Consider the following 12,240-nt stretch of genomic DNA (forward strand, 5'->3'; position numbering starts at 1 on the left):
GGTGTGGGGAGCAGGCTCTGGAGGCAGAGGGGTGGGCATCGGCTGGCTGGGAAGCCAGCAGGTCGTGGAGAGGTGGAGCGGAGCAGGGGAGGGGACCCGTAAGGTGGCGGGAGGGGTGCAGGCACTGGAGGAGGCCAGGGAGGAAGGACAAGGCTGGTTCTAGAAGCTTCTCTCCCGTTTCCACTCTCGGGGTACAGAGTCGCTCTTGGGGCGAGGGAGAGGGGATTCCCTGCCAAAGGGGCAGGAGGACGTCTGGGCAGGCCAGAGGGCAGCTGAGGCAGCCCCTTGGCCGGGGGCTTCTGCGAGCGTGAGTGGCCGGCTTCAGGCCTGCGAGCGTTCCCCTGCAGCTCTGCCTGGGTCTTGGGTGCCCTTCAGGCCACCAGCCAGGGCCCAGAAGGGCGTCTCTCCTCCTGGGCGGACTCCCCATGCTGTCTAGCCTGACCACTCTGCCCCTGACAGGTTGTGACTCTCCAATCTGGCCAACACAGAGGCGGGCGCCGTGAACCGCAGGGTGGGCTGCACTGAGCTGTCCCCAGAGGGCATCCTGGGGGCCTTGAGGCCACCTGCAGGGCCGACCCCAGGCCTGAGGACAGAGACAGAGGTCCCCGAGGATGTCCAGGGATGGGGATGGGAGGAGGTGAGGGCAGGGAGGACCAAACACCCCGTCGGCGGTGGGGACGCTGCAGAGGGCACCAGGACCGGGCAGGTGGGGTGCTGGGCTGTGCTCAAGCCACCCACCATGGTCACCTCCCTCCTCTCCGCAGGACACCATGTCCTTCGAGGGCGCCCGGCTGAGCATGCGCAGCCGCCGGAATGGGACCATGGACAGCACCCGCACCCTCTACTCCAGCACCTCCAGGAGCACCGACGTGTCCTACAGCGAGAGCGTGAGTGTCACCAGGGCCAACACCCGCCTGCGGAAACTCCCCCCTCCCCCCACCCAACACAGCAGTTTCTTTGAAAATTATCTATTTATTTTGATTGTTTGGAGCGATATCACAGCGGTAGGGCGTTTGCCTTGCACACAGCCGGCCCGGCCAACCCAGGTTCTATTCCTCCGTCTCTCTTGGAGAGCCCGGCAAGCTACCGAGTATCCTGCCCACACAGCAGAGTCTGGCAAGCTCCCCGTGGTGTACTGGATATGCCAAACACAGTAACAACAAATCTCACAATGGAGACATTACTGGGCCCGCTTGAGCAAATCGATGAACAATGGGAGGACAGTGCTACAGTTTTTATTAAATCACTGTGAGATACACCGCTACAAAGTCGGGTTTGGTGATACAGTAACACAGAGCATTTCCCTTCTGCCCAGTACAGCTTGGGGAGGGTGGGGAGGATGCTTGTCAACACGCAGAGATGCAGGTTCAATCCCCGGCCCCGCCAGGAGTCATCCCTGAGCACAGAGTCAGGAGTCATCCCTGAGCACTGCAGAGTGAGCTCCCCCAATCCCAAACCAGGAAAATAAAGATGTGAATATAGAGAAGCGGGTTCATCCCCACGGGGGTCTCGTGTCCTTCTGTCAGGGATGGCACAGCTGTGTGAGGGGGGGACAAGCCGCTGCGCTGTCTCTCCATGTGTGGCGTCTCTGGCTTCCTGTCCTGTCAGCAATGGTTCCTCTAACATGATTCTACTGAAGGCATGTCAGGCCCTGACAGGATGAGGCAGAATCTGTGCAGTCAGCAGGATGGCGGCCCACCACAGCTCTCCTCCCTCTGCTGACAGCGACCCCCTTATGCCCCAGGAACTGCTGTTTTGTCCACAGCCTAAGCATTATTATTATTATTGCTGTTATTATTATTATTGCTCTATTTGTTTATGCATTTTGTTTATCTACCACGGACTGGAGCGATAGCACAGCGGGGCAGGGCATTTGCCTTGCACGTGGCCAACCTGGGTTCGATTCCTCTGTCCCTCTCGGAGAGCCCGGCAAGCTACCAAGAGTTTCCTGCCCACATAGCAGAGCCTGGCAAGCTCCCCGTTGCGTATTCGATATGCCAAACAGTAACAGCGAGTCTCACAATGGAGACGTTACTGGTGTCTGCTCGATCAAATCGATGAGCAACGGAAGGACAGGGCTACAGTGCAGTGCTACCATGGGTGAGCTCTCTTCTATCCTAGAGAATGTTCTTGAGTCTTCGTCCTTTTTCTCTGCCTGGTTGATTCTTGCCAGAGCCTTAGTGTTGAGGGGGTATTGGGGCCACACCCAGCTGTTCTTGGGGCTGACCTGGTTCTGCGCTCAGGGATCGCTCCTACTGGGGCTTGGGGGACCCTGGGGGGGCCTGGAGAACAAACCTGAGCTCTGGGGACCCCATGGAGCACCAGGGATGGAACTGGGCCAGGAGTGTGTGGGGCCCGTGCCCTCCCATCTATCCCATGTCTCTGGCCCAGACTCCCGTTTCTTTTGGGCTCCGGGACCAGACAGGGGTATAGCAGCCCTCGAAGGGTCTAGGGTGGGCCAGGGGAGGCAGGGCTGGCTGGGCACTGCCTTCTGCTGGAAGGTCACGCTGCAGAAGAAGTTGTGTGTCTACATGGCCTCCGCCACTTCCTCTGCCCTACAGGACAGCCCCCTAGGCTGATTCCCTATTGCCAGGCTGTCCAGGGACCCACACTGCCTGCTCCCAGGGCTGTGTTTTGGTAACAGTGGTGCCCAGTCTGCTGTCACTATGCCAGTTTGTTCACCTGCCCTGGGCCTGGCCCATCATCTACAATTGGTGTTGATGACTTTTCGAAAGAGAGTTATTTTTTAAAAATTTTTATTTAGTGAAACACCATGAGGTACAGTTGTAGACTTACAAATTTTTGTGCTTGGGTTTCAATTATACAATGATCAAACACCCATCCACCAGTGCCCATTTTTCACCACCACGGATCCCAGTATCCCTCCCACCCCCATCCCCCCATCCCACCCTGCCTCTGTGGCAGGGCATTCCCTTTTGTTCTCTCTCTCTCCTTTTGGGTCCTGTGGTCTGCAAGAGAGGCATTGAGTGGCAATCATGTTTGGTCTATAGTCTACTTTCAGCATGCTTCTCCCATCCTGGGAGGATCCTCCCAACACCCTTTATTTGGTGCTCCCTTCTCTATCTGAGCTGCCTTTTCCCCTAGCATGTGTGGCTGGCCTCCAAGCCATGGAGTAAACCTCCTGGTACTAATCTCGGCTATTCTTGGGTGTTAGTCTCCTATTTTGTTACTTTATGTTCCCCAGATGAATGCAATCTTTCTATGTCTGTCCCTCTCTTGAAAGAGAGTTTTAATATTTTTTTTTGTCTTGGGCCACACCCAGCTGTGCTGAGGGCCGACTCCTGGCTCTGCGCTTGGGGGTCCCTCTTGGTGGTACTCAGGGGATCCCGCAGAGTGCAGGGATCACCCCCCAGGCTTGCTAGACGTAAAGACAAGTGCTCTCTGGCACTGGAGCGCTCTGGGTCTCTGTAGCACGGGGCATCTGACCCACACGTTTGCCCATGACTTTCCTGTTGTTATCCACCCCAGGCCCGCTCACGTCACGTCCCCTTTTCTGCTAGACTGATCTCAGTCTTTCTGCTTTGCTTCTGGTTCTGTGTTTTGTGATGCCAGAGGGCAAACGCTGCCTCCCTCAGCCCCATCCCTGGCCAAATTCTTAGGGATTTGTGCTGCTTTATTTGTTTGTTTGGTTTTGGTTTTGGGGGCCACACCCGGCAATGCTCAGGTGTTACTCCCAGCTCTGAACTCAGGAGTTACTCCTGGCAGTGCTTGGGGGCCGGAGCCCAAAATCAAGGATGCTGAACCGGAGTGACCCCCAGCAAGGCGAACACCCTGCCTGCCACACTATAGCTCTCGCCCGGGATTAGCAACTTCTTCACAGATTCTGTTTATCAGTCCTGTGATGATTCATGGGTCTTGCAGAAACTCTTCTCCCACTTTGAGGAGTCTAGGTATCTTCAAAGTGTTCTCCAGCTATTTAAAAGTGGTTTGCCTCTGCCAACTTCAAGGGAAGCTTTTGGCTTATAAAGGCTTGCGGCTGCCTGTCAGAATTGGGTCCCAGATATGCCTTACCACATTGCCCCTGGGAGGAGTGATACTGCCCTGGAGGGAGTCTTTGGAATATATCTTCTTTTGAAAAGCAAACACAGGAGCAGTGAGAATCTGCGCGAATACATTATTGATGCGAAGCTACTGACAAATGCTTCCATCCTCCTGGAGCCTTCGAGAGAGAACATGATTTATATGTGTGTGATGACATTTATTGCAAGATAGCTCCAAGGGACTTTGAGAACATGATTGCATCTAGTTTTAGAACTTGAAATGGAAGACTCTTTAAAATCACAAAAGGGCATGTGCCCCGAACGCACAGAGGATGCGGGGCGCTATGAGAACGCGATGCAGAGGGGTTATTTCTGGCTCTTTGCTCAGGAATTACCCCTGGCGGTGCTCGGGGGACCCTATGGGATGCTGGGAATCGAACCCGGGTCGGCCGTGTGCATGGCAAACTGCACGCTGTACTATCGCTCCTGCCCCGGTAAGGTGTTTTTTGATGCTCTTTCTCCCAAGGACTTGGTGAATTTCATTCAAGCAAACTTTAAGAAACGAGAATGTGTCTTCTTCACCAAAGATTCCAAGGCCACGTAAGTGACTTTTCTGCTTCTTCCCCTTTTACGGTTCCCTGTTAAGAAAATCAGTTCTTAGCCACAGGGATGAACAGTCCACAAAGGCTCACAAGATCTTCGCCAGCTCGCTGTTCTCAGAGGTGGGGTATGAGCAGGGGAATGTGTAAGTAGTTAGAGCGAGGTTAGCCGGTTTCCCTTCTAAGCTGGAGCAACAGACGGTGACAGCGCTGAGACTGTCCCCTGAGTCCAGGGCCCATTGCCATGTGTGGCCATGGCCGGTGTTGCTCAGAGCGGTCCCGATACTCTGGGCCTTGCTCCTCCCTTGTTTGTCTCTGGGCTGTCCCGTTGATGCAGGTGAGGAGAAAGCAGTGGTGGCGTTCTGTGTCAGGAATGAAGATATTGAGTAATCCTCCTGGTATTTCACATGCTAGGGGAAAAGGCAGCTCATATAGAGAAGGGAGCACCAAATAAAGGGTGTTGGGAGGTACCTCTCAGGATGGGAGATGTGTGATGAGAGTAGACTATAGACCGAACATGATTGCTACTCAGTGTCTCTTTTGCAAACCACAGCACTCAGAAGGAGAGAGAGAACAAGAGGGAATGCCCTGCCACAGAGGTAGGGTGGGATGGGGGATGAGGGGAGGGATACTGGGATCAGTGGTGGTGGAGAATGGGCGCTGGTGCAGGGATGGGTATTCGATCATTTTATAACTGAAACCCAAGCACAAAAATTTGTAAGTCTACAACTGTACCTCATGGTGTTTCACTAATAAAAATTTAAGAAGAAAAAAATGTACTGGAGTACAGAAAGCAATGAAAAAAAAAAAGAATGAAGATATTGAATAATAAAGATGTTCAGACTCAGAGTTGGAAAGTAGAGAATTCTATTGGAAAGTAGAAGAGAAAAGAAAAGGAGCCTCCCAAGTGAGAGGAACTTAATATGTAGCACTGTCTTCCCGTTGTTCATCAATTTGCTCAAGTGGGCACCAGTAACATCTTCATTGTGAGACTTGTTCCTGTTTTTGGCATATCGAATATGCCAGGGGTAGCTTGCCAGGCTCTGCCGGGCGGGTGGGATACTCTCGGTAGCTTGCCAGTCTCTCTGAAAGGGACGGAGGAATTGAACCTAGGTCGGCCGCATGCAAGGCAAACGCCCAACCCGTTGTGCTATCACTCTGTTTGTGCAACCTCTTTTAAAGGCTCTCTGCTCAATTGAATTTCTTCTCAATTGACAAACGGTCCAGAGGATGCAAGGAACTCACTGGTTTGCCTTTCTAGACATCTGCCTCAGGCACTGCGGGCTTCCCATGAGCCCAAGCTCCAGGGCAGAGTTTTATGGCCCCGAGGAACTCCTGGGATATTCAGACAGGACCTTGGGGGATGAAGGGTGTGTTAGGTGGATGGGAGAGAGATGAAACACTTGGCAAGATAAATCTGTGGCTTCCTCTATGACCGGCAAGGGGAAACTGAGGCTGCCCCCTTCACCGTCTTATCACATGATCATCCTCTGTGTGGGAACAGCTCCACGCAATGGATCACTTTGCTGGAGCATCTAAGATGGCAACCCCAGCCCCGCACGGCCCTGCGGTCTCTGAAACCCGGCCAACATGATCAAGAAATTGTTAGGACATTTGAACGTTATTAAACGTAAATCTCCCCTCCTCCCCCCGTGGCCTATGGCTGCCATACTGGCAGTGTAGTTGGGAGGGGGGTGTCACCCTTCTCTGGGAAAGAACATTTGGCCCTCAAGATCCCCTGCCCCCTGGGTCTCTCCCCTCGGTCACTCCTTCCCTCCCTGGGCACCTCCACTCCTGACCGCCTACCTGGACATCATCCTGGCCTCCTCTTGCCTTTTGGAAACCAACTGGGACTTTGGGGGCAAAGAACATCAAGGTGGCATGCAGTTATTTTGTTGGTCAAGGCTAGTGAGATGCAAGAGAGAGAGAGAGAGGAGAGAGAGAGAGAGAGAGAGAGAGAGAGAGAGAGAGAGAGAGAGAGAAAGAGAGGGAGTTGACTTTCAGTTAGAGTGAGCCCGGGGAAAGGTGCTTCTTTCCCAGCCCCTCCCTGAGCTGGTGACTCGCAGACTCCATGGCTAGTGGGATGGGGACAATCGAGGGACAGGGAGAGTTCTGATGGCACCTGGCGGGTCGAGCTTGAGGCCCAGGGGAGCACCCAGCTCAGGGGCGTGGGGAGGGGGGAGGGCTGCAGACATCGTACTCAATTCTCATGTTTTTCTCTTTTCTTTCTTTCCCCCGCAAACCGAGTGATACCCAAGGAATCAGTTCCCAGCTGAGGTGTGATACTTGCACCCAGCTCTACTGACATTTTATACCTCTAGAAAACACCAAATGTTTTGAAATATATTTTGACTGTGGCTCGTGTCCAGACGTTCTGTTCCAAGGCACCCCAGCTCGCTCAGCCTCCGAAGGGCTGGGGTGCTCTGTCGGGAACCAGGGGTGCCGCCTGGACCCTGCAGAGCCCTCGAATGGTGAGGACGCAGCTGGGACACGGGACCGAGTGCTCTCATTCGCAGTTACGGCTCCTCTTTCCTGGTAGATAAATCATGCCATGTTGCTTGTCTCCACATGCCGAGCCAACCCTATGAGGGCACAGGGACAATTTTTTTTTATCCTCCCTCTGGATGTCCCTGAAAGGAATTTTGCTGTCCGTCCTGCGTTCCCTTCTGCCTCTGGCTCCTGTGGACAGTCCACAAGACTCTGTGCTGTGACTGGGCTTGTGTGAGTCGTGAGGTGGCCAGGGCATTGTTGGGGTCTCACACTGATGCTTTAACAGAGGTATCACCCCAGGAGAGCCAGTGGCTGGCAGGTTCCTCTGGGGCCACACTTGTTCCTCCTTAGAAGAAGGTGTTGTGCAGTGGACTTCGTCCTCACCTGGGCTTCCCACTCCAGGTCTTGCCACTGGCAGAGCCCGGCACCGCCAGGGAGTGGAGCTTTGGCCATGATGGAATTGCATTCTGGCTCTGGAGAGGGCTGGAACTTTGCAGAAAGCTTCTGCCCCTGGGGTATTTTTAGACAGCCTCAGATGTGCATGAAGAATGTTGTCATCTTTCTGGGAAATGAACGTGCCGGCCCAGCCCCAGGGTCTGGGATCCATCTGACATCGGGCACCTGTCAGAGAAGTTACTGCAGGGAGGCGGCCTCGTGCCTCTGGGCACCGCCCCCCGCAGGGTTGTGGGGATACAGGGTCAGCCTGGGGGCTCACAAGCACCCTGATAAGTGCAGAAGCCAGAACACGGGAGGACGGAGCTTACCTGGGAGCGAACACTGGCAGAGCACTTCCGGGTCCACCTTCTTGGGTCTGGCCTGTTCAGGACACTTTTCTCTGGGGTGACCACGCATGGCCGGCCAGGCTGTGGACGGCACACATCGCTCAGGGGTCAGCAGGATCAAAGTTCTGTGTCGGACACGGTCCTAGATTTACCACGGGGGCACCTTTGTGAATAGGCTGGTGACCACGTATTGTGGGACCTGGGTTGCCGAGATGAGCTCTGATCCCATGTGGATGTGGGCAGCGGGGTACACTGGGCCTGTCCTGGGACGTGAGGGCCCGTGGCTGCTACTGGTGACTCGTCCCGTTGTCCCCTGCTCCTCCAGCTGTCCAGCGCCCGAGATGCATTTCCCGCTGCTCCCTGTGACCTCTGGGCCCTGACTTGCCACTCTCCCCCGGGCACGCAGCCCAGCTTGGGGCTCCCTTCTGGCTCTTGTCCATGGACTGAGGAAGCCAAGAGACTGGGGGGCAGCCCCCAGGAGGGATGGGCAGGGCGCTGCAGCAGCGGGGGACAAGGATGGCTGCAGGGCGCCTGGTCATGCCTGGCTCCTGGCTGCGGGTCTCTGCTGGCTCCTGGCTGGGGTGGTCTCTCCTGGCTGGAGTATGGTCTCACCTGGCTCCTGGCTGGGGTCTCTGCCGGCTCCTGTCTGGGGGGGTGGTCTCTGCCAGCTCCTGGATGGGGTGGTCTCACCTGGCTCCTGGCTGGAGTTCTCTGCTGGCTCCTGGCTGAGGTGGTCTCACCTGGCTTCTGGCTTGGAGGTGGTCTCGCCTAACTCCTAGCTGGGATGGTCTCGCCTGGCTCCTGGCTGGGGTGGTCTTGTCTGGCTCCTGGCTTGGATCTCTGCTGGCTCCTGGCTGGGGTGGTCTCTCCTGACTGGGGTATGATCTCATCTGGCTCCTGGCTGGGGTCTCTGCCGGCTCCTGACTGGGGGGTGGTCTCTGCCAGCTCCTGGATGGGGTGGTCTCACCTGGCTCCTGGCTGGAGGTCTCTGCTGGCTCCTGACTGGGGTGGTCTTGCCTGGCTACTGGCTGTGGTGGTCTCACCTGGCTCCTGGCTGGGGTGGTCTCGCCGGGCTCCTGGCTGGGGTGGTCTTGCCTGGCTCCTGGCTGGAGGTCTCTGCTGGTTCATGGCTGGGGGGGTCTCTCCTGGCTCTTGGCGGGGGGGGGGGGTTCTCTGCCGGCTCCTTACTAGGGGCCTTGGTCCCCTCCTCTGGGATGCAGTTGAGCCTGGGCACACAGGTCTGGGGCTCCTCTTGTCTGCTTCTCTGCTGTGGCCTTAGCCCCTTGCTACTCCCTGAGGCGCCCGCCTGGCACCACCGTGGTCTCTGGCGAACCTCATGGGGCCTGGGGGCCTGTGAGTCTGCCAGCAAGCTGGGGGACAGTGCTGGGATCCAGGGAGCATTTGGCCAGGTCCTCAGTGACTCTGCAGGGTCTGGCGCCCTGCAGGGGAGGCGGGGAGGGTCCGGCTTGGTGCTGGCTGCTGGGAAGCTCCGTCTGGGTCTCCTAGTGGCTCTCCCAATGCCCTGGCCAGCACACTGGACAGAGGTGGTGGGAGAGGCCTCCTGCTGGGTGGCTACTCTCTGCAGTTCCAAGTCGTGTGCGTCGGGCAAAGCATACTCGGCTCAGCGTGGCTCTGTCACACCCTCCTTTCATCTAGGCGTGGGCTGGGGACTCTCAAGCAGTGCTTGGGGCCCTCGGGGGTCCTCCTGGCAGAGCTTAGCCAACGGGGCCGGCAGTCCAGTGCCAGGGCCCAAGAATGAGGCGCCTCTGGGGCCTGGCAGTGCCGGGGACTAATGGGGTCACCCTAGGGTGCTCTGGTCTCTGGGGGTGCTCTGGGGACTGTGCGGTGCCTGGGATCAATCCTGGGCCTGTGCCCTGAGCCCTGTCCCTTCCCCCTGGTTCTCCTGCTATGCTTTGAGGATGGCGGTGAGGATGGCCAGACTTGAACCCGGCCTGCCATCCCTATGGCCATCATGTGCTCTCCCCCTGAGCTGCCCCCGGGCCCTCCCCAGACACTTCTGGTGGGACAGAACCAGTTGTTTATTGCACTACATGTCCTGCCAAGCAGCTTGTCCTAGACCCCTCTTCCCCCCAAATGCAGCACAGCAAGGCTGTGTCCCTGACGTCCAAATCACTCTGGGCCCTGCCCAGGGAGCCCCTCTTTCCAGCCAGGGCCCCCGGGAGGACAGCTCAGCGCCTGCCCGGGCAGCACTGTGGGCCAGGCCAGTTGGCCCGGAGGTCGGCCCTGCAGTCCTGTGGGTCAGATCCCTGCAGGAAGCTGTGAACTCGCCTCCAGATGCTGAGGGCTCAGTCCCCACGAGAGAGACCCCCCTAGGCAGGGCCTCCAGCCTTTCACACTGGACCGCTTTGGTGGTGGTGGGAAGACATAGGTGGAAACACCCAGAAGGGTTTTATTTATTTATTTATTTATTTATTTATTTATTTATTTCAGCAGAGGCTGGCAAGCTCCCGTGGCATATTCAATATGCCAAAAACAATAACAATAACGGGTCTCATTCCCCTGACCCTGAAAGAGCCTCCAATATGGCGGCGTTTGGGAAAGACGAGTCAGGAGAGGCTGCTAAAATCTCAGGCCTGGGATGAATGGAGATGCTGGAGTAACTCACTGAACAATGGGATGAGAGTGATACAGTGATTTGTTTATTTAAATTTAAATTTATTTATTTTTTAACGAATCACCGTAAGATACACTTACAGACTTACATACTTTTGTGATTACGTTTCAGTCATACAGTGATCGAGTACTCATCCCTCCACCAGTGCCCATTCTCCACCACCAATGTTCTCAGTATCCCACCCACCACCCTCTCCACCCCCTGCCTCTGTGGCAGGCACATTCCCTTTTACTCTCTCTCTCCTGTTGGGTGCTATGGTTTGCAATACAGGTACTAAGTGGCCATCATAGTCTACTTTCAGCACATATCTCCTATCCCGGGAGAGCCCTCCACGCATTCTTTACTTGGTGGTCCCGTCTGTATTCCAGCTGCCTTCTCCCCCAGCATGTGAGGCCAGCTCCCAAGCCATAGAGGGATCCTCATGACCCTTATCTCTACGATCCTTGGGTGTTAAGTCTTCCATTATGTTACTTTATTTTCTACAAGTGAGTGCCGTCATTCTATGTCTATTCCCCTCTCTGCCTCATTTCACTCAGCATGATACTCTCCATGTTAATCCACTTGCATGCGAATTTCGTGACTTCATCTTTTCTAACAGCTGCATAGTATTCCATTGTGTAGATGTACCAAAGTTGCCAAGAAGGTTTTTAAACCAGCAGTCGAGATGCTGCTGCAAGTAGTCTCTGAGTGAGACTCGCTGGAGAACTCACCCCCGTGCTTCTTTCACCAGAGTGTGAGGTTTGTTCCCAGAGCAAGAGTCAACTCACTTTAACGAACTCTCTTCCTTTCCCGCCCCGCACTCAGGGAAAACGTGTGCAAATGTGGCTACGCACAGAGCCAGCACATCGAGGGCACCCAGGTCAACCTCAGCGAGAAGTGGAACTACAAGAAGCACACCAAGGAGTTCCCCACCGACGCCTTCGGGGACATCCAGTTTGAGAGCCTGGGAAAGAAAGGGAAGGTGAGTGCCGGGCTTGGTCTCCCTGGGGCGCCCACATGCCAGACTGGTTTGGAGTCCCAGGGAAGGTCCCAGGACGCGTGTATGCAGGTGGGAGGGGGCATCCGGGGTGGGGTGCAGCCCGCCCAAATAGGGTGCCAAGAGAGAGTCACCGTGTCACAGGCATGGCGTGGCTGCTGGTGGCTCCTGTCACCTGGAGGGTGGACACAGGACATAGGGCCCCTTTCCCTCATGCCACCCCATTATTGCTCTGTGATGGTTGTGCATAGTCTAAGGGGGCCCTGAGAACACGAAGCCCCCAAATCAGGTGGCCTTGCCCTGTGGTCCTCAAGCCCCTTCTTTCTCCTGCGTCCTGCGCCCCAGAGGCTGGACCCTCCCTAGGCTGGCCGAGCCAGCTCCAGCCTCTCCATCCCAAGGGTCCCAGGCCTGCGCTGGATGGGGGGCTCCCACCCCTTGTCTGTGGGCTCAGCCACTGCAGGGGTCCCGGCCCAGGGCCCCCGCAGCCCAGCCGGTCTGACTCGGCCCCTGCCCGCAGTACATCCGCCTGTCCTGCGACACGGACGCCGAGACGCTGTACGAGCTGCTGACCCAACACTGGCACCTGAAGACGCCCAACCTGGTCATCTCCGTGACCGGCGGCGCCAAGAACTTCTCGCTGAAACCGCGCATGCGCAAGATCTTCAGCCGCCTCATCTACATCGCCCAGTCCAAAGGTGGGGGGCCGCGGGGGGTCTCGGGTCAGAGAGAGATGGGGAAGCAGCCCCCAGGACGCTTG

General features: G+C 56.3%; 1 protein-coding gene across 1 annotated transcript in view; it reads left to right on the top strand.

Annotated features, from left to right (window-relative positions):
- Positions 1–770: 770 nt before the first annotated feature.
- The window catches only part of TRPM8 (transient receptor potential cation channel subfamily M member 8), an 80,764-nt gene continuing 69,294 nt past the window's right edge, over positions 771–12,240 (top strand). Inside the window, exons 1-4 of the mRNA XM_056121719.1 lie at positions 771–887; positions 4,528–4,601; positions 11,312–11,468; positions 12,001–12,178. Coding sequence (XP_055977694.1) covers positions 771–887; positions 4,528–4,601; positions 11,312–11,468; positions 12,001–12,178 — 526 coding nt within the window. The remainder of the gene's footprint in view (positions 888–4,527; positions 4,602–11,311; positions 11,469–12,000; positions 12,179–12,240) is intronic.

The sequence above is a fragment of the Sorex fumeus genome, unplaced genomic scaffold, assembly GCF_029834395.1.
Source record: "Sorex fumeus unplaced genomic scaffold, SorFum_2.1 ptg000005l, whole genome shotgun sequence".
NCBI lineage: Eukaryota > Metazoa > Chordata > Mammalia > Eulipotyphla > Soricidae > Sorex > Sorex fumeus.